At 44.2% G+C, this 20772-nt stretch overlaps 1 protein-coding gene across 3 annotated transcripts in view; it reads left to right on the top strand.

The window, feature by feature from the left end:
- The window catches only part of LOC135542324 (rho GTPase-activating protein 40-like), a 46631-nt gene that overhangs the window by 11098 nt on the left and 14761 nt on the right, over positions 1–20772 (top strand). Inside the window, exons 1-9 of one of the 3 annotated variants that reach the window (XM_064969204.1) lie at positions 12–198; positions 6338–6576; positions 6973–7247; positions 12886–12991; positions 13927–14084; positions 19371–19536; positions 19687–19778; positions 19916–19993; positions 20187–20346. In XM_064969204.1, the coding sequence (XP_064825276.1) occupies positions 119–198; positions 6338–6576; positions 6973–7247; positions 12886–12991; positions 13927–14084; positions 19371–19536; positions 19687–19778; positions 19916–19993; positions 20187–20346 (1354 nt within the window). In that variant the 5' untranslated portion in view covers positions 12–118. Of the gene's footprint in view, positions 1–11; positions 199–3491; positions 3805–6337; positions 6577–6972; positions 7248–12885; positions 12992–13926; positions 14085–19370; positions 19537–19686; positions 19779–19915; positions 19994–20186; positions 20347–20772 lie in introns of those variants that run through there. The other 2 variants (XM_064969203.1, XM_064969205.1) reach the window with 2 other exon arrangements.

The raw sequence follows: 20772 nt of genomic DNA, 5'->3' as shown, positions 1-20772 counted from the left end.
GTGGAGTGAGTGGGGAAGGCCAGGGGGCAGCTGCTGTTTCCTATACTACTACGCTGCAGCAGGCAGCGTTAGCAGCAACAATCACAGCCTGCCTGGGGTAGAAAGGGAGATAGGCAGGATGCCATTGTGGAGAAGTGGCTCCCGGGCCAGGCAGCAAGGCTCAGAAAAAGCTAATGGACCACCCAGACCCAAGGCCAGGTAGGCTTATACTTGGCCCTTATAGGCCCTAACCTCAACTCAACTCTGGGTTTATGGGACTGAGCAGCTGGATTATGTAAATTAACTCTCTTCACTCCTTACTGGACCTGTAATTGACAGAGATACAGTGTTGTCATATAGAACGTCATTCTGAATTAATGGATTACTTCTACCAATGCTCTTATTTTTACTCGGAAGCACAATACATTGTGTGCTGGGTATAGACAAACAGTTCTGAGTACTAATTGATTGATAATGAGCTATGTTGTCAATTTACAACCGATCAGAGTACTAACCAGATCACTTTCTTCACTGAGCCTTTCTTTCCTTTATTCTTCCCTCCCATGTACTGTGGTGATCACCCGGTGAAAGAAAGTCTCTATCCCAGGTCTGCATTCGTCTGGGTACCGTTTTTTTTTTTTTTACATTTGGGAGATGACAGGAGTGGAATGTTATAGCTGAACAGAGACTCCAACCAGGCTAGGTCTGCATGACTTGACTGTTGAATTCTCTAGTACATAAGAGGATTCCAAAGGAATTCAGCTGTTAGGATTAAGAATGTGGCCTAGTAGTCTCTAGTCTGTCAGTGATGAGACGACCGAGTAGATTACTTCATTACTTGACTTGGTAGCCATTGGGTTACTCTGGGTTGTGACAGTATTAGGCTTAAAGTCCATGTTGCAGATCATGGACCTTATCAGATATTTATGTAGTTGGTGCTATACATTAATAACAAATTCACATGGGTTCTAACTTGAACAGTTATTTGTTCGTTTACGATGGAACAATTTATTTTCTGCACATATAAAAACCATGAAGACTGCCGGAAAGCCGCGAACGCAGGATCGTCATTTTCTATGACTCACACAGTATAGGAATATATTGCCTGTAGCCTTATGTACATAGTAAACTGTAAATGACACTTCACTTTTTTTATATAGATTTGTTTGTGTTTTTGTATGGATTGTTCTACAATATTCACAACATATTGCTACAATTACAGCCTTCATAGAAAGGTAATTCTCTCCACTCTCTCCCCGGTTTTAGCTTGCGGCTATCACTGTCTAACTGGCTAGGGTAAGGATAGTTACTAGTCCATACCGGTGACAAACTTAGCGATGCTATCGACATGTGGCAGTACACAAACAAAATCTATCTCACTTACAGTGTATTGCAAGAAATAGCCACAAATTCATTCAGAAATGGAGGAAGAGGATAGCTAGCTCTAGCAAGCTAACGTTATCTGCTGCCTCTTCAACAAGAAGATCCAAAAATAAACTTTCCCATGGATCAAAATTCACACCCCTCCAAAGAAAGCCGATCAGGGATTGGCGATCAGATCCATAGCCAAAGCATCACATTTCAGTTTAGCCTCCACTCGGCAGGCTATACAGCAAACTCCCCCAGAGCCACAGAGCAACCGAATTACCGCAACACGCAGTCCCCACAAACACCTTGAAAATGACTCTTTCCCTTAGGCTTGTGTTATCTATGACAACATCAGCAGTTAGCTACCAACAGCTGGCAGAGATGTTTACATTTGGTTAGTTTTATCTGTGTTATTTAGATGGATGACGTGAGCTAAATGCGGAAGCTCTATACCTAACCAACATTAGCATAGAGTTAGCAAGCTCACTACCGATCTCTTTCCCTAACCAGGTTCACTGAAATCTCATGGGAATATTACTGTGGTTGTAAACATTGTGTGGGACTTCCTACGGATAGTTCTGCTCTGAGCTGATTGTATTTATTTTCAAATGCTTCAAGACTGGTTTTCTGACAACAACAAAAAACAAAGCCTAATAACAGCCATTTTCATACCTTTCAAGAAACTACTCTAATGGGTGACCTGATTATGAAAGCATATGTAATATGCTACTTGTGTCACCACTTTCCCGCTTCCATACAACAGGCTGTAAGGTTCATTAAATGTTGAATCAAAATGTAAGCATATCAGCCTGAACTGCTTACACTGCTGTAAGCATTTATCTGATATCAATATTGAAGATAATGTCAAGCTTACATTTGACATACAATGAGGAGAATTTTGATATCAAGCCAGTCTGTTGTTGATAGTCTCAAAACAACACGACCCCCCCCCCTCCTCCCCCCCTTTCACCTGATGTAGCCTGTCTGTTCTGTTGACATCATCTCCTGAAAGAAATAGTGTTGTCGGGAGGGGAGAAAGTGAAAGAGGGAGAGAGAGTGAAAGAGAGTAGATGAGATAGGGAGGATGAGGTTCATTAGCAGATAATGCTGGCAGGCCTGTTCACCTGGCTTTCTCAACTATGTCACCTCACACAGGTATGGAGACTATTAATAACCATGGACCTTCGGGTAATGCCGATGTCACTACAGCTATCTTCCTCATGTTGATTTAGTGGATTGAGTTTTGTGAATACGCAATTACATGACATTTACATGACATTTACATTTTAGTCTTAGCAGTTTGCTATATCTGCTACAGCAAACCAATTTATGGTCTGTGTGAATGTGGATGGTAAAAAGGAATGATTCGATTTTTATGTATCAATTTAGTGGCAGTTAAAGGACTACTAGTGTCTGGTCTTGGTAGGTCTAATCAGGATGGGGAATTCACTTTTTGGTCCAACAGTTGCAGCCAAATGTTTTTCAGAAAATAAATAAAGAATGAAGATAAATCACAGAAAACAAGGTACCCCATCCTGCTTTCACCACTCTAGCAATGAGGTTCTCTCTTCCAGAGCTGACACTCTCTCTCTCATACACACACACACACACACACACACACACACACACACACACACACACACACACACACACACACACACACACACACACACACACACACACACACACACACACACACACACACACACACACACACACACTTTTTAATGCTCTCAAATGCTCTGGGGAACCAGGTAAGAATATATATTATACGAGCCAATGCCAAAATCTACCAGCATTTCCCACCTTGGGCCTAATTATCTTGTGAAATGTCAATGTTTCTGTTATCAATAACCTATCAGCTTTGGTGCACTGACATTGTCTTAGTTAGAGTTGATTTGTGATGAGGGTTTGTTTTGGACTTCGACTGGAGGGAGCTGCAATGTGTGTTTCTGTGAAAGTTGTGTGTGTGCTTTGTGGGCGGGGGTGTTGCTAATCTACTTTGGCTCTGGATGTGTGGCAGTATAGGAGCCAGGACTACAGGGTTAGGGTGTGTCCAGAGGGAGGCGACAGTGTTGATGACTGATGTGGCATGGAGGCGTAGCCACCATCGCTCACACATTCCTCTTTCAGTCACCCCACGTACCGCTAACTCTACATGCAATTGGCCAGCAAAAGCTCTGGAGCACTGACCAATTTTTGATTCCTAGCGGAAACTGAAGATGGATTGCTATCCTATTCGAAGACTGGTAAAAGCCAGTTGATTCTGCTGTTGGAGACATTTGTTGAGTGGGAGGACATGGGAGGCAGAAAGGAAGTAGTGAGCAGGCTCGCTCCTATGTCCAACTCTTCCAGGCAGTTTCTACCTCACACGCCGCTAAACAGACTCAGGCTCCGACTGACCTGCAGCCCCCTCGGTAGTTTGCGATCGAAATCAAGCTCCCAAGTTACCAACAGGTATGTATGTTTCTGGAGCTGCTGCCTGCTCAGTTAGGGTAGAATCTTAGCTTGAGATCACAGGCTTTACTCAGACTTTGAGTAAATCATGATGTCAATTCTTGAGTAATGGGGCACTTTTGCATACTATATGCCCACTCCATGGCACAGTACTGTCTCACTATCAACACGGGTTTCAATTAATCAACAGTAGTTTCCTTATGGTTGGCTGACTGACTGTGGAAGCAGAATGTGTTTGTTGCTGATGATGTTAGCCTATTTTGTCTGTAGGACTTAGTTCTGTGGGGCATCATGTGCTGTGCGCGTTCCACAGGTTGTGGCAGGTTCAGCCTATTTTAGGACGGCACAGATGGAGAGGGAATGGGCTGTGTGTGTACTGCAGATGTTCTGTGGTAAGAGCAGGCCTGATTCTGTTCATATGATTTTGTATGGAAGGGTATCTGAGAATTAATAGTCAGGCTTACAATGTTGTGAGGGAAATTACCAGATACACTTTTTTAATTAAAATGATTTGTTCTCTGTTGTGATTTGAGGAACTTAACCTTTCTATTGTATGCCAGAGAAATAGTGTAGGATGCAAAAAAAGAAGAAGAAGAATAATGGAATTAGAAATTGTCCACAAAATGAAAATTTGTATTTTTTATCCATTAGTTTTGGGACGGTTTTGGGTCTTTCTTTGGGACAACTTGTGAAATATCCTGTTGTAAGAACGGTGAGCCTGTTCTTGGATATCAAGGGATTATCTGTTTATTTCAAAATGATTCTAAGAAGCTTTTTAAAGGGTCACAGAAACTGGCAACACCAGTCAATCCTCGCCTGTATACAGGGCCGGGTTAATGCAGGGGCTTACCGGGGCTGAAACGCCTTGGAACAGGCCTGTGGAGGGACCCAAGAGGCAGCAAGAAAATAATAATAATAATCATTAAAAATGGGTGATTGTCATCAATGCAAAGGGTGGCTACTTTGAAGAATTTTAAATAAACAAATCAAAATGTTTTTTATAACACTTTTTTTGGTTATTGCATGATTCCATGTGTTATTTCACTATTATTCTAAAAGGTAAAAAATAGTATAAATAAATAAATAAAAACCCTGGAATGAGTAGGTATGTCCAATTTTTTACTGCAACTGCCAATCACAGGATTATTCAGAAGCGCTCTCTCAATGAATGTAGACAGCCCGATCCTGATGCTGTAGAGAGGAGGTAGGGGGAACAAGTGGGTAACTGGGGGGGGGCTGCCTTGAGTGGGTAACTGATTTAATAAATAAGATAAAAACAGCATAATACTTTTGACTGGCAATTGTGTGAGTCAGGGGCTGGGTCCAAGAGGCCCCAAAAATATTTACATAATTTTTATAATTATATATATATATATATAAAATACAAAATACACCAAAGAGCAAAATATAGCCACAGAGGATCAATAGTTGTAAAAAATGATTGTGGATTGAATGTTATCAATAGCACATACAGGTAACTGAATATAACTGAAAATAAAGGAAACCAGGTTCAAATCAAATTCTATTTGTCACGTGTGCCAAATACAACAGGTGTAGTAGACTTTACCATGTCTTTGAAGGGTTCAGCCTAGGCTACACTGCCAGTACTGTCTGTAAATTACTTGCACACTCCTCAAAATGACTCAAGTGAAAGTCCTAATCCCTTTAAGAATGTACACACACAGTATGTTATTAGGAAGCAATCAAACAGACACAATATCATGCGTAGGAATCTACGAGATACTTCTTTGCTGACTGGGAAAGGGAGTTTTGACAGAACTGAAATTCCACTTCAGTTCTGTGAGTCAACAACTTACTTACAGTGGAGACACAGGTAGACATTCAATGCAGTCATTATGAAGTCGCCTTAGGCCTTGTCCCTGTTTCTCAGTTGACTAGCAATAATAACAACCTGTCAGCTACATTACACTGTACACTTCAACAGCAGCCTGGAACTACTATCACTATTATTAGTCAAGGGATTTCCCTCTGAATCCTATCTAAAGAAAGCTAGGTGAGACCACATATCACCATCGTAGCAAGTACATTTTTCCTGAATAAGTCGGTGCTGGTAGGAAAAGCAAATGTTTTTTTAAGGGGGGCGGGGGGGGGTATAAGACTGATATATTTTATTGTCTAGGCTTTAATTATGTCAACCATGCTTAGAACACTATGCAACTCTTGTATCTTTATCTGGAATTCATATCGATACACATTATGCCATCACAATCAGTGGATGAATTGATCGAAATGAGAGAAAAGCTTGGTTGGAAAGAGCGCCACAGCGACATCTAGGGGTCTCACACAGTATCACGCCTGCGGGACTATTCTTGAGAACAATGGAAATCTGAGTCTTTGTGTTCAGTCCACGCTCCCTCTTCTACTTCCTTCCCTCCCTCCATGCATCCCTCCTCCAGTTTTTTATCTCTCTGGAATCTGGATCCTCCCTGTCTCTCTCTCACATTTTATTCTCCTCACTCTGTTTATCTTCTGATATGTTATTATTGTTTCTTCCCGTCTATCTGGTTGTCAGGAGCCCCAGTCCCTCCGAGATGAACGGTAAGCCTTGGGCCAGGCCAAGCTACCAGGACCAAGCTGCAGCTGAACACACACAGGACAAATGTACAGCGTCCCACCAGGAACCACAACAGCACCCTGACAAACTGTGCCTGGACTCCTTCTGGAGTGAGGTGGAGACCATACGCAGCCAAGATAGCGGTTACATTGACCTTGACACTGACAGCGCCAGTCGAGACTCCAGACACTCTGAAGGTAAGCACAGAGACACAGGACTAGTGTCAGTCAGTCAATTAATTATATCCATAGGCCTATTGTTATGATGTAAACAATGAAAATCGGTTGTTATTTGGTTGCCTGTTGTTTATGTAGCGAGTTGTGTTCTGTTGAACCATGTGTGTCTGCTATACATGGAGCGACAATATTATGTGCAATACTGCAATGTACTCTCCCTCTAAAAAATACAGTTTATTCATTCCTCAGACGGCACATGTGTTATGCATGGAGCTGCAAGTTGTAGTATAATATGGACAGTCACATAAGCATGCATGCAAGCACGTATGCACACACAGATGCAGACAGGCAAGCACACACGCGTACAGAAGCATGCCGTATGTATAGTCTCTGTCATGAAGCTGTTATGTGTTTCAGAGGGAGAGCAAGAGGAGCAGTGGCTCCAGGATGCAGGTCTGTCCACTCTGATAAGACAGCAGCAGCAGAGACCAGACAGAGACAGAGACCGGGAACAGGACAGGGAAGACCAGGATGTTGACCAGGCCATCCTACTGTCCACTCTGACCCGTACGCAGGCCGCAGCCGTCCAGAGGAGGCTTGATTCCTACACCCTGTCCCTGAGGAAGAGGAGCAAACCCCCGCCGCGCGACGTTAGGGACGTCTTTAGCTCATCACCCTCCTCCATCTCTCAGGTCAGACTGACGACTTACTTTCACACTGATATGGTACAGCCCGGAGGCTGTGTGACTATGTGACACATTTTTTTTGGGGGGTACTGGCTCTGTTCAATCAAGGTGCAATCAAACCACAGCTTTTCTGTTTCCTGTGATAACATGTTTCTGTTTCCTGTGATAACATGTTTCTGTTTCCTGTGATAACATGATGGATTTCCTGTACAAGCAGCTGAAACAAAACAAATAAACACATAAAATTCGATGTATTCTTTCAAATCAAATCGTATTTGTCGAATACAACAGGTGAATTGCTTACTTACAAGCCCGTAACCAATGATGCAGTTACGGCTTGAGGTACCTCTACAGGAGGTACCGGTACAGAGTCAATGTGCGGGGCCACCGGTTAGTTGAGATAATTGAGGTAATATGCACATGTAGGTAGAGTTAAAGTGAATATGCATAGATAATAATTAGAGAGTAGCAGCAGGTTGGGGGGGGGGGGCATGCAAATAGTCTGGGTAGCCATTTGATTAGCTGTTCAGGAGTCTTATGGCTTGGGGGTAGAAGCTGTTAAATTAAGAAGCCTTTTGGATCTAGACTTGGCGCTTCGGTACCACCGTGCGGAAACAGAGAGAACAGTCTATGACTTGGATGGCTGGAGCCTTTGAACATTTTTAGGGCCTTCCTCTGACACCACCTGGTATAAAGGTCCTGGATGGCAGGAAGCTTGGCCCCAGTGATGTACGGGGCCGTACGCATTACCCTCTGTAAGTGCCTTGCAGTCGGAAGCCGAGCAGTTGCCATACCTGTCACGCCCTGGTCGAAGTATTTTGTGTTTGTCTTCATTTATTTGGTCAGGCCAGGGTGTGGCATGGGTTTTTGTATGTGGTGTGTTTTGTATTGGGATTGTAGCTTAGTGGGGAGTTATAGATAAGTCTATGGCTGTCTGAAGTGGTTCTCAATCAGAGGCAGGTGTTTATCGTTGTCTCTGATTGAGAACCATATTTAAGCAGCCATATTCTTTGAGTGTTTCGTGGGTGATTGTCCTTAGTGTCCTGATGTCCTTGTTCTGTGTTTATTTACACCAGTATAGGCTGTTTCGGTTTTCGTTACGTTTATTGTTTTGTAGTGTTTGTATTGGATTCGTGTGGCTTCAGTTTTAAAAAAATGGATCGTAATCTACATGCCGCATTTTGGTCCGACTCTCCTTCACACTTAGAAAGCCGTAACAATACCAGGCAGTGATGCAACCCAGTCAGGATGCTCTCGATGGTGCAGCTGTAGAACAGTCTCCTGAGAGAGAATAGGTTTTGTCGTGCCCTCTTCATGACTGTCCTGGCGTGCTTGGACCAGAGGTGGGACCAAGTCATTGTTTTACAAGTCACAAGTAAAGTCTCTAGTCTTAGCACTCAAGTCCCAAGTCAAGTCCCAAGTCAAGACAGGCAAGTCCGAGTCAAGTCTCAAGTCAAGACCATCAAGGCAAGTCCTAAACTTTGAGTTTCGAGTCCTAAACAAGTCATAATGTGCTCTTCACCAAATGTAATACCATTTCAAATGTTTAACAAGAGTAATAGTATATTACATTTACGCAAATCATGTATGCTTTTAAAAATATCTATATATTTATCACTTTTCAAATAAACGTTATATTTCCATGGAAATACATGGGTAGCCATCAGAAAGACCACCCCCCCCCCCTTTGTGACATCGGGAGAGGCGTGGTAGGCTGGGTCGGGTCGTGTGGGGTGGTTGCATAGAAGTACATCACCTACAACAGCCTTTGCCGTGTAGAATAGAGAATGGAGTACAGATATATATATTGCATTTCTATCTGGAAAACTGTATCTGCATGCGGTGCCTCAGATGAAATAAGCCGACGTTCTCCATTCATTATCAATGGAGAAAACTGCGGAGGACAGCAGAGAGTGGAATGGTGGGATTTGTGTGAAGCATAAACACAATCAGAGGTTCAAGCTCTCGCCGTAATCAGCAGGTTAGGAAGAGTACACAACCATTCTAGGAGGCACTCATTGGATCTTTTCCAGCTCCAAACAGCGTGGTGGAGAGTCAATCTGCAAGTCTAATCTAGGCAAGCAGTGAGGAGCACACATAACAATACAGGCTCCAGACATCACAAGCCAGCAAAAAGAAACTCATGAAACAAGTTACACACACACAACCTCGTGTGATGGACAGCTGTCGGCTATATTAGCCACGACTTATCGTTTTTTTGCAACTTCAAATGTCGAACAAATTTGGAAATTGTTGCTCCTCCATCTGTAATTTTCTTCCTGCATGTTTTGCAAGTTGCAATCCGTTTGTTGTTGATACAGCGTCGTCTTTATATCCGAAAATAATCATTTTGGGTATCATTCCAAGGGCTCCATCTGAGTTCACCCACCGATGTTCCTCTGCACTGCCACACACAATTTGATTTGCTGCTGTCCGATTCAAACTGTAATCAGTGAAATAAAGAGTTGATGCGCTGCACACTTTTCTTAATAGCATCATTTTTAATATTTAGGCATCGGGAGGGTATCAAGTCAGGTCTAGTCATAAGGCTCAAGTCCATGTCAAGTCACAAGTCATTGGTGTTAAAGTCAAAGTCGAGTTGCAAGACATTATATTTGTGACTCGAATCCAAGTCATGTGACTCGAGTCCACACCTCTGGCTTGGCCATGTTAGTTTGTTGGTGATGTGGACGCCATGGACCTTGAAGCTCTCAACCTGCTCCATTACAGCTCCGTCGATGAGAATGGGGGCGTGCTCGGTCCTCCTTTTCCTGTAGTCCACAATCATCTCCTTTGTCTTGGTCACATTGAGGGAGAGGTTGTTGTCCTTGCACCACATGGTCAGGTCTCTGACCTCCTCCCTATAGGCTGTCTTGTCGTTGTCGGTGATCAAGCCTACCACTGTTGTGTCGTCTGAAAACGTAATGATGGTGTTGGCGTCGTGCCTGGCCATACAGTCATGGCTGAACAGGGAGTAAAGGAGGGGGCTGAGCACGCACCCCTGAGAGGCCCCCTTGTTGAGGAACAGCGTGGCAGATGTGGTGTTACCTACCCTTACCACCTGGGGGTGGCCCGTCAGGAAATCCAGGATCCAGTTGCAGAGGGCAGGTGTTTAGTCCGAGGGTGCTTAGTTTATTGATGAGCTTTGAGGACACTATTGTGTTGAATGCTGAGCTGTAGTCAATGAATAGCATTCTCACATAGGTGTTGCTTTTGTCCAGGTGGGAAAGGGCAGTGTGGAGTGCAATAGAGATTACATCTGTAGATCTGTTGGGGCGGTATTCAAATTGGAGTGGGTCTAGAGTTTATGGGATAATGGGATAATGGTGTTGATGTGAGCCATGAACAGCTTTTTAAAGCACTTAATGGCTCCAGACGTGCTACGGGTTGGTAGTCATTTAGGCAGGTTACCTTGGTGTTCTTGGGCACAGGGACTATGGTGGTCTGCTTGAAACATGTTGGTATTACAGACTCAGTCAGGCACAGGTTGAAATTGTTAGTGAAGACACTTGTCAATTGGTCAGCGTATGCGTGAGTACACGTCACGGTAATCCATCTGGCCCTGCGGCCTTGTGAATGTTGACATGTTTAAAGGTCTTTCTCACATTGGCTCTAGAGAGTGTAATCACACAGTTGTCCGCGTGCTTCAGTGGTGCTTGCCTCGAAGTGAGCATAGAAGTAATTTAGCTCATCTGGTAAGCTTGTGTCACTGGGCAGCTCGCGGCTCTGCTTCCCTTTGTAGTCTGTAATAGTTTGCAAGTCCTGCCACACCCGATGAGCATCGTAGCCAGTGTAGCACGGTTCAATCTTAGTCCTGTATTGACACTTTGCCTGCTTGTTGGTTTGTCTGAGGGCATAGTGGAATTTCTTTTAAGCCTCCGGGTTAGAGTCCCGCTCCTTGAAAGCGGCAGCTCTACCCTTTAGCTCGGTGCGGATGTTGCCTGTAATCCATGGCATCTGGTTGGGGTATGTACATATGGTCACTGTGGGGACGATATCTTCGATTCACTTATTGATGAAGCCAGTGACTGATGTGATGTACTCCTCAATGCCATCGGAAGAATGCCAGAACATATTCCACTCTGTGCTAGCAAAACATTCTTGTAGCTTAGCATCTTTGTCATCTGACCACTTCTTTATTGACCGAGTCACTGGTGCTTCCTGATTTGGTTTTTACTTGTAAACAGGAATCAGGAGAATATAATTATGGTCAGATCTGCCAGATGGAGGGTGAGGGAGAGCTTTGTATGTGTCTCTAGAGTTTTTTTTCCTCTGGTTGCACGTTTTACATGCTGGTGGAAATGAGGTAAAACGGATTAAGTTTCCCTGCATTAAAGTCCCCGGCCACTAGGAGCGCCGCCTCTAGGTGAGCATTTTCTTGTTTGCTAATGGCCTTATACAGCTCAGTGAGTGGGGACTTAGTGCCAGCATCGGTTTGCGGTGGTAAATAGACAGCTACGAAAAATAAAGTGGAAAACCTTCTTGGTAAATAGTGTGGTCTACAGCTTATCATGAGATACTCTACCTCAGGCGAGCATAACCTCGAGACTTCCTTAATATTAGATTTAGTTTACCAGCTGTTGTTTACAAATATACACAGACTGCACCCCTTGTCTTACCGGAGGCAGCTGTTCTATCTTGTCAATACAGCGTAAAACCGGCCAGCTGTATTTTATCTATGTCGTTGTTCATCCACGACTCGATGAAAAATAAGATATTACAGTTTTTAATGTCCCGTTGGTAGGATACTTGTGATCGTAGCTCGTCTATTTTATTTTCCAATGATTGTACGTTGGCTAATAGGACTGATGGTAGATTAACCCACTAGCCGTTGGATCCTTACAAGGCACCCCGACCTACGTCCCTGATATCTCCGTCTCTTTCTCCTGCGAATGATGGGGATGTTGGCCTTGTCGGTTGTCTGAAGTCAATCCTTTGCGTCCGACTCGTTAAAGAATAAATCTTTGTCCAGTATGAGATGAGTAGTCGCTGTCCTGATATCCAGAGGCTATTTTCGGTCATAAGAGACGGTGGCAGAAACATTACGTTCAAAATAAGTTACAAATAACGTGAAAACATACACACAATAGCACAATTGGTTAAGAGCCCATAAAACGCGCCATTCAATCAGTATTTTATTCTTTGATTTTGCACCAGCAGCCACTGCTGAGTCAAGTAAACATCAGCAAAGATGCAAAACACCTTAGAGAATCTCTTTTGTTAAATAGTCTAATTCATTCATTCCACTGGTGTCCATTCTCAAAGGAGCAGAACAGTTGTAACTGACTCTATTAAGAAAGACAGTTGACCTATAAGAATAAAAGGAAATCATGTCTCTGAGCGGCCCCGAGATGGGAGTGGAACTGCTGCTCCTCTGATCATATCAGTTATTTAACACTAGAAAACACCTCTTCTCTCGCCCTACTTCTATTCATCTGACAGTGAAATTATGCAAAAGGACAACTAGGACCACAATGGAAATAAGTGTTTAATGCTTTCATGTGTTATCCTCTCTGGGATTGGTATTTTCTTAAGTGTAGGCCACAATCGTATATAAAAATAACAACAACAAATCAGATCATCTGTTACAGTAGCTTTTCAACCCCATTGTTTCTGATTGATGCCTTTTATCCTCCCCATGCAGACGCCTCTACCAGAGTCCCAAGACCCTGAGCCTATAGAACCTAGCGCATCTATATCATCTATACCAGAGGACAGCATGGAGACTATCACCAAGACCCTACGACAAGGTATCAGCTAGCTCCACATTTCTACTCCACATCCTCTGTTCTGATTGGTTCAGATGAATCCTGAACTCTCTCTCCCCAGACCAGCTGGCCTTGCAAGCCATAATAAACTCAACTTAATTTCGGGATCAGCATGCACTGAGCGAACATTTACTTGTGTTGTATTACCTGAGGTAGCTCCAGTATGCTAACCATTATGACTACTATGAGGCACACTATTAGGGCAACAGGTAGTCCAGTGGTTAGAGCGTTAGGTCTAAAACTGAAAGGTTGCTGGTTCGAATACCTGAGCTGACAAGGTGAAACATTTGTCGATGTACCCTTAATCGTGGCACTTAAACCTAATTTGCTCCAGAGACGTCGTACTGTTATGGCTGATCCTGTGAAACAACACATTTCACTGTCATATTGAATCCAGTTTAATTGGTCACATGCACCGAATACAACAGGTGTAGTAGACCTTTGCCTGAAATGCTTACATACAAGCCCTTAACCAACAATGCAGTTTTAAGAAAAATAAGGGTTAAGAAAATATTTACTAAACATACTAAAGTAAAAAATAAATAAGTAACACAATACAATAATGAGGCTTTATACAGCGGGTACCGGTACCGAGTCAATGTGGGGGTACAGCTTAGTTGAGGTAAAATGTACATGTAGGCAGGAGTAAACTGACTATGCAGAGATAATAAACAGCGAGTAGCAGCAGTGTAAAAAAGGGGGAGAGTCAATGCAGATAGTCTGGGTAGCCATGTGATTAACTGTTCAGCAGTCTTATGGGTAGGGGATAGAAGCTGCTAAGGAGCCTTTTGGACCTAGACTTGGCGCTCTGGTACCGCTTGCCGTGCGGTAGCAGAGAGAACAGTCTGAGAGAACAATAAACATCTTCTTTTTTTTGTACACATTCATTAACACATCAACATGTGTATGTTTGCCAGAGGTCAGCTTGGAGCAGCAGCATGGAGGAGATCCTAAAGAGGATGTCTTCATCACAGACGTGGCGTACTGTGAACAGGCGGCCATCTTGTTGAAACAGGCCATGCTGCCACAGATACAGAACAACGGCCGGAAGAGGAAGGAGGACGGCACACTGCCTGTAAGAGTCTCTCGCTCTCCCCCCCCCCCCCCCCCCGTACAGTATGTTAGATAACAGTGTTAGGAAATGATAGAATTAATTATTTAGTATAAAACAAAGTACATCTTCACTTCTAGTACATGTTTGTCTTTCTCACGCAGAGTGTGAAGAAAAACGCAGTGAGACACCTCACTCATAATATTATATAACCGGGGTTACAGTAAGTAACCTTAAGTTATATTTAAATTACTTGTTCGTTTCCTCACTATGGGGATATAAACAACTTAATATAAATAACTTAGTGTTCATATAGTCTCCGAAGCCAAGTCTAGACAGGATCAACCCTCAGAAGTTCCGACACTAAGCTCCATGTGCATTAACGAGTGACGCAGTGACGTTGTCAGTAGAACCTCATGAAGTTCCACAACATGCCTCATTACAGACCTTTTGAACAGAGACACTTTTGAGCAATGCCCATGATGCAGCCATACCTCTGGTGGAGTGAGCCCTCGGGATCTCCGGAGGTGGTAAACCCTTGCTATTCTATGCCACTATAATAGCCTCCACTATCCAATTGGATACACGCCGGAGAGAAAAGGGTCTCCCTGTGTGGGGAGATGCCCAAGAGACAGTGCTGATCGCTCTTTTGTAGGGCTCTCGTCCTGTCCATCTACAGTTGAAGTCGGAAGTTTACATACACCTTAGCCAACTACATTTAAACTCAATTTTTCACAATTCCTGACATTTCATAATTTTCCTGTCTTAGGTCAGTAAGGATCACCACTTTATTTTAAGAATGTGAAATGTCAGAATAATAGTAGAGAATGATTTATTTCAACTTTTATTTCTTTCATCACATTCCCAGTGGGTCAGGAGTTTACATACACTCAATTAGTATTTGGAAGCATTAACTTGTTTAACTTGGGTCAAACGTTTCGGGTAGCCTTCCACAAGCATCCCACAATAAATTGGGTAAATGTTGGTTTGTAGGCCTCCTTGCTCGCACACTCTTTTTCAGTTCTGCCCACACATTTTACATAGGATTGAGGTCAGGGGTTTGTGATGGCCACACCAATACCATGACTTTGTTGTCCTTAAGCCATTTTGCCACAACTTTGGAAGTATGCTTGGGATCATTGTCCATTTGGAAGACCCATTTGCGACCAAGCTTTAACTTCCTGACTGATGTCTTGATGTTGCTTTAATATATCCACATCATTTTCCTTCCTCATGATGCCATCTATTTTGTGACGTTCACCAGTCCCTCCTACAGCAAATCACCCCCACAACATGATGCTGCCACCCCCATGCTTCACGGTTGGGATGGTGGTGATCGGCTTGCAAGCCTCCCCCTTTTTCCTCCAAAAATTGACCATGGTCATTATGGCCAAACAGTTATATTTCTGTTTCATTAGACCAGAGGACATTTCTCCAAAAACTACGATCTTTGTCTTCATGTGCAGTTGCAAACCGTAGTCTGGCTTTTTTATGGCAGTTTTGGAGCAGTGGCTTCTTCCTTGCTGAGCAGCATTTCAGGTTATGTCGATACAGGATTTGTTTTACTGTGTATATAGATACTGTTGTACTTGTTTCCTCCAGCATCTTTACAAAGTCCGTTGCTGTTGTTCTGGGATTGAAATTCACTTTTCAAATCAAAGTACGTTCATCTCTAGGAGACAGTCTCCTTCCTGAGCGGTATGACAGCTGCATGGTCCCATGGTGTTTATACTTGGGTACTATTGTTTGTACAGATGAATGTTGTACCTTCAGGTGTTTGGAAATTGCTCCCAAGGATGAACCAGACTTGTGGAGATCTACACATTTTTTTCTGAGGTCTTGGATGATTCTTTAGATGTATTTTTCTTTTTTTTTGATTTTCCCATGATGTCAAGCATAGAGGCACTGTTTGAGGGTAGACCTTGAAATACATCCACAGGTACACCTCCAAATGACTCAAATGGTGTAAATTAGCCCATCAGAAGCTGTTCCAAGCTGTTTAAAGTCAACTTAGTGTATGTAAACTTCTGACCCACTTGAATTGTGATACAGTGAATTATAAGTGAAATAATCTGTCTGTAAACAATTGTTGGAAAAACTAACCGACATGCCAAAACTATAGTTTGTTAACAAGAAATTTGTGGAGTGGTTTAAAAACAGGTTTTAATCACTCCAACCTAAATGCATGTAAACTTCCAACTTCAACTGTACATATCCCAACCAGAAGTAATGGATGTCAGGCAACATCCGCACCCGGCTAAAGGCTAGAGCTGCGGCTTTCAAGGGGTGGGACACTAATCTGGACGCTTATAAGAAATCCCACTAGGCCCTCAGACAAACCATCAAACAGGCAAAGCGTCAATACAGGACTAAGATTGAATCCTACTACACAAGTCAAGAAATTTGTGGAGTGGTTGAAAAACAAGTTTTAATGACACCAACCTAAGTGTATGTAAACTTCCGACTTCAACTGTAGAGGTGGAGGTGGAAATGGTGGAAAGAGGTGGAAATGTTCTTTCTCCATAGAGGAGAAGAGTGGTGGATGAAAGGTCAACAGCTCTAAAGTGAGGCGATTATAAGCACGACTGCCTTCAGGCACAAAAGCGGGGTTAGGTTGTAATGTAACGTCGGATAAGCCTGGGGCAAAGCACAGACACGAGTGGTGGGCTGACAAAGCGTGCAGCTCTCCTACCCACTTGTAATGGCGAATAGTAATGTGGATTTAAAGGAGAGAAATCAAATTTCCACGCATTCCAGCGGCTCAAACGGCAGCTGTGAAATGGCCTCAGGCATAACAAAAAGATACCAGGATGGATACCAGCTGTTGTGTATTAGACGTAGGCGACACCCGACCTTCATAAAACATCAGATCAGGGAGAGATGGCAGCCAAATACACCTTTACAATGAAAAAAAAAGGCTTTTTCATCGTCCAAAATGTCCTGTAGAAAGCAGAGTACGTCTGGAATGGAGCAAAAAAATTGAATTCTTTGTTTTTTTTCTACTTGGGGCCTGGGTCTGCGGGGTATACAGAAGTTCAAAGGCTTCACCCTCCTTCTTACAGATGTCACATTTCTGAAGCATGTAAGTGACAGATGGACCAAACAGTAAACAGCGGGCACAAACGATTGGTCACTGCCTGGGGGATAGGGCTCTAGAAAATCAGCAGCAGCCCTCTTCTGATAGTGGGTGAGGGAAAAATCTGTCTTCTTCATGAGAGGGGGCAGGGCCAGGCACCATGTGAGCTGTGCCCTAATCCTCTCTGCCGCAGTGGACAGGCCCCTAAGCCGGTCTGGTTGCACCCTCTGGCGGCTTTTATGGAGAGTCGCTCCCTATAGAAATCACACGTCTCTGTACCCCTTGGCAAGGGGAAAAATAGCATTATATTTCCGGAGGTGAAGTGTTGTGAGCATGGTGTGGGAACAGTGCTTGGTGGCGACTGAATTTTACCTGTCCAGCCTTGGCTTGAACACAAAGTGGTACAGAGGGGAGAGCTTTATCTTGGGGGCTACTTGTGTCCAGTTACAACTACTGTCATCTAGCCTGTCTCAATGCCATCTCATGGACCGGATCATAGAATTGGGACAAAGAAACTGGGTGCTAGATAAACTACGTATGAGGGTAGGGAGATGGGAACCTGGCGTTTTGCACCCCGACAGCACAAGCACAGGCGTCGTAACCAACCTTACATGGCTAAGAAGGATGGGCCCTGAAAGTCCTCCTGAGGTGCTCGCGATCTGCCCTGGCTGTCTCTTCCAGGCCCAAAGGGCAAATTGGGAAAGGAAGGTGGAGTCTCCCTGGGTACTGGCCACAGTCCTGGGGGGATACAAACTCCAGTTCCAATGCCGACCACCGTCCTACAGAGGCATCCATCTGGGTCACCTCGGTGGCAAATGGGGTGAGGAAGGATACGCTCCGGGTGGAGATAGCCTCGCTCCTGAGCAAGGACGCAATCAGAAAGGTAGAGCTACTAGAACAGCTAAGTGGGTTCTACTCCACGTATTTCATAGTTCCAAAAAAGGATGACAGCTTTTGGCTGATCCTGATCCTGCACGGCCTCAACAAATGTTTAAAAGAGCTCAAGTTTAAGATGCTCACGTCAGCGCGGGTATCAGGCAGTCTAGAGGCCAATGGTTCACCACGCTTGACTTGAAGGATGCGTACTTCACGTTCCTGTTCATCGAGATCAATGAAATTACCTCCAGTTTGCCTTCAAAGGAGTGGCTTATGAATTTAAAGTCCTCCCGTTCGGCCTCGCTGTTGCCGTCCGTTCACAAAGTGCATGGAGTCAGTCGTGTCCTAGGACATTCTAGTGCTGAACTGCCTGGACGACTGGCAGGTGTGTGCTCAAACAAGAGCGCAAGCTACAGCAGACACAAATATAATCTTGAAGCTCATTCAAGACCTGTGCCTCACCCTGAACAGGGAGAAGACCTGTAGATCGACTCAACTCTTATGAGAGCACGTCTACCTCAGGTGAGATTGGAGAAGATACAGGCCTACATAGACCGTTTCCGGCATGGACAAGCCGTGTCCGTATTAGAGTGCCAGAAGACACTTGGCCTACTCACGTCAGCTTCTCTGTTGATTCTGCTGGGCCTTCTCCACATCAGGCCACTCCAGCGACGGTTCCAATATTACCATCTATACCAGAGACGACACAGACATTGTCAGCGACAAATGCATGTGTGAGGACTCTGTTGTTATGGCTCCACATGGAGTGGCAGTGTGCTGGAGCTCAGGACAGTTCGCCTGTCACCCCTGCCCTTCTTGGAGGGGAATTTTTATTTTTTTATTTAACCTTTATTAACTAGGCAAGTCAGTTAAGAACACATTTTTATTTACAATCACGGCCTACACCGGCCAAACCCGTACGACGCAGGGCCAATTATGCGCTGCCCTATGAGACTCCCAATCACCGCCGGTTGTGATACAGCCTGGATTCAAACCAGAGTTTCTGCAGTGAAGCCTCAAGCACGGAGATGCAGTGCCTTAGACCGCTGCACCACCCGGGAGCACATGTCCTGATCAGATCAGACAACACCACGGTAATGGCGTATATCAATCACCGGGGGGGGGGGGATCTTCCTGAGACTCCTCCCCTACGAGGCATTACCCGTAGTGAGACACAGAAGGAGCAATTGAAATGGAACACGTTAAGTAAACAGACAAGGCCATCTATCTTTGTTTTCTTTATTTGAGTTATAGGCATTGCATACAGAGAGAGAGAGAGAGAAAAAATGTAGAGATGTTGAACAAAAACAAACTGTTGTTTCTGATCCCTTGCTTATATTCTCCCCCCTCACATGCAGAGGATGACCTGCCCTCAGTGTCGTCTGGGTGTGACTCGTATCCATGACCTGTCCAATCAGGACATGAAGAAAGTTCGTCAGCTGGCCCTCATCGAAATGACAGCGCTCTGCGACCTGCTGGAGCTCGACGTGAAGAGACACAAAACCTGCAAGAGGAAGATACTAGGTATGTGAACTCCCTGTAAACATGACACGAACGCATGCACACCACATGCCTCTCCTGTCTCTGCTGCTAAACGCATGTGTCAAGCCCTAGGAGAATGCAAAGTTGTATAGGATTGCTGTGCTAACATTTCTCTCGCTCTCTCATTCAAAGAGAGCGCCCTGTATGGGGTCCCCTTGGCCATGCTGTTGGAGAATGATCAGAAAATCAATCCCACTGCCACCACTCCTCTCATCCTGCAGGCGGTAAGCTAAACAGTTCTACTTAACATCATCCCATTTCTAAAATCTACTGTATATTGAAAACCTGTGCAAGAGCATGATGACCTACATGATTTACTGCTCTTCTTAGGTTTAGTTCTATTTCTCTATCTCCTCTACAGCTGCTCTCTTTCCTGGAGAAGAGCGGAGTAGACTCAGAAGGCATCCTGCGGGTTCCAGGCTCTCAGTCCAGAATCAAGGTGAGATCATTTCAGAATGAACAGACACTTTTTTTCCCCCCCCACAATCATTCACATCCTCTCTGTCCCTTTCTTGGCCATGGCATATTCTGAGTATATGGAAGGAAGGAATATGACTGAGAAAATAGCACACAGAACTATACCTATTGTTTACTGAATCTTGTCTGTTTCTGTCCCGTGGTTTTTGTATTAGAAGTTGCAGCAGGATCTGGAGCAGAACTTCTACAGTGGAGGATTCAGTTGGGAAGAGGTCAGCCCCAACGATGCTGCAGCGCTAGTGAAGAAGTTTATTCGAGAGCTGCCTTCTCCACTGCTCACCACAGAGCACCTCAACGCATTCAGCGCTGTCAGGGGTGAGCCAGAGCAACCACAAACCATACACCAGCTCGTTTCTACACGGCATCAACTCCATGTGCACCAAGACATGTGCTGATTCAGTGGTCACCCGTTAGTCAGAGTAACACGCTCATGATGATGTAGACTGTGATTACTCGGGCCTTCACAGACCTGCGTACTGTGCAAATAGCATGGCAACGTGTCAGAGTGTCATTACTGTATCGATAGCAGAATATAACCCTGCATGCTCAGTAACGCAACCCGTAGTGTGCATGGTCATAACTATCTAAGCCCGAAGCATAATTACCGAAGTCTTTGCTACTGTATCGATAGCGGAATATAAAAACGCTTATCTCTTTTGTGCTTGGTACTTAAAGGTCTAAGAGAAGATAAACAACTTAATAGCCTTTAAGCTGTCCTAATGGAATGTGCTAATAATGCAA

This window comes from Oncorhynchus masou, chromosome 6 (genome assembly GCF_036934945.1).
Source record: "Oncorhynchus masou masou isolate Uvic2021 chromosome 6, UVic_Omas_1.1, whole genome shotgun sequence".
NCBI lineage: Eukaryota > Metazoa > Chordata > Actinopteri > Salmoniformes > Salmonidae > Oncorhynchus > Oncorhynchus masou.
The sequence above is the reverse complement of the archived record's forward strand: the minus strand, read 5'-3'. Positions and strand labels throughout refer to the sequence as shown.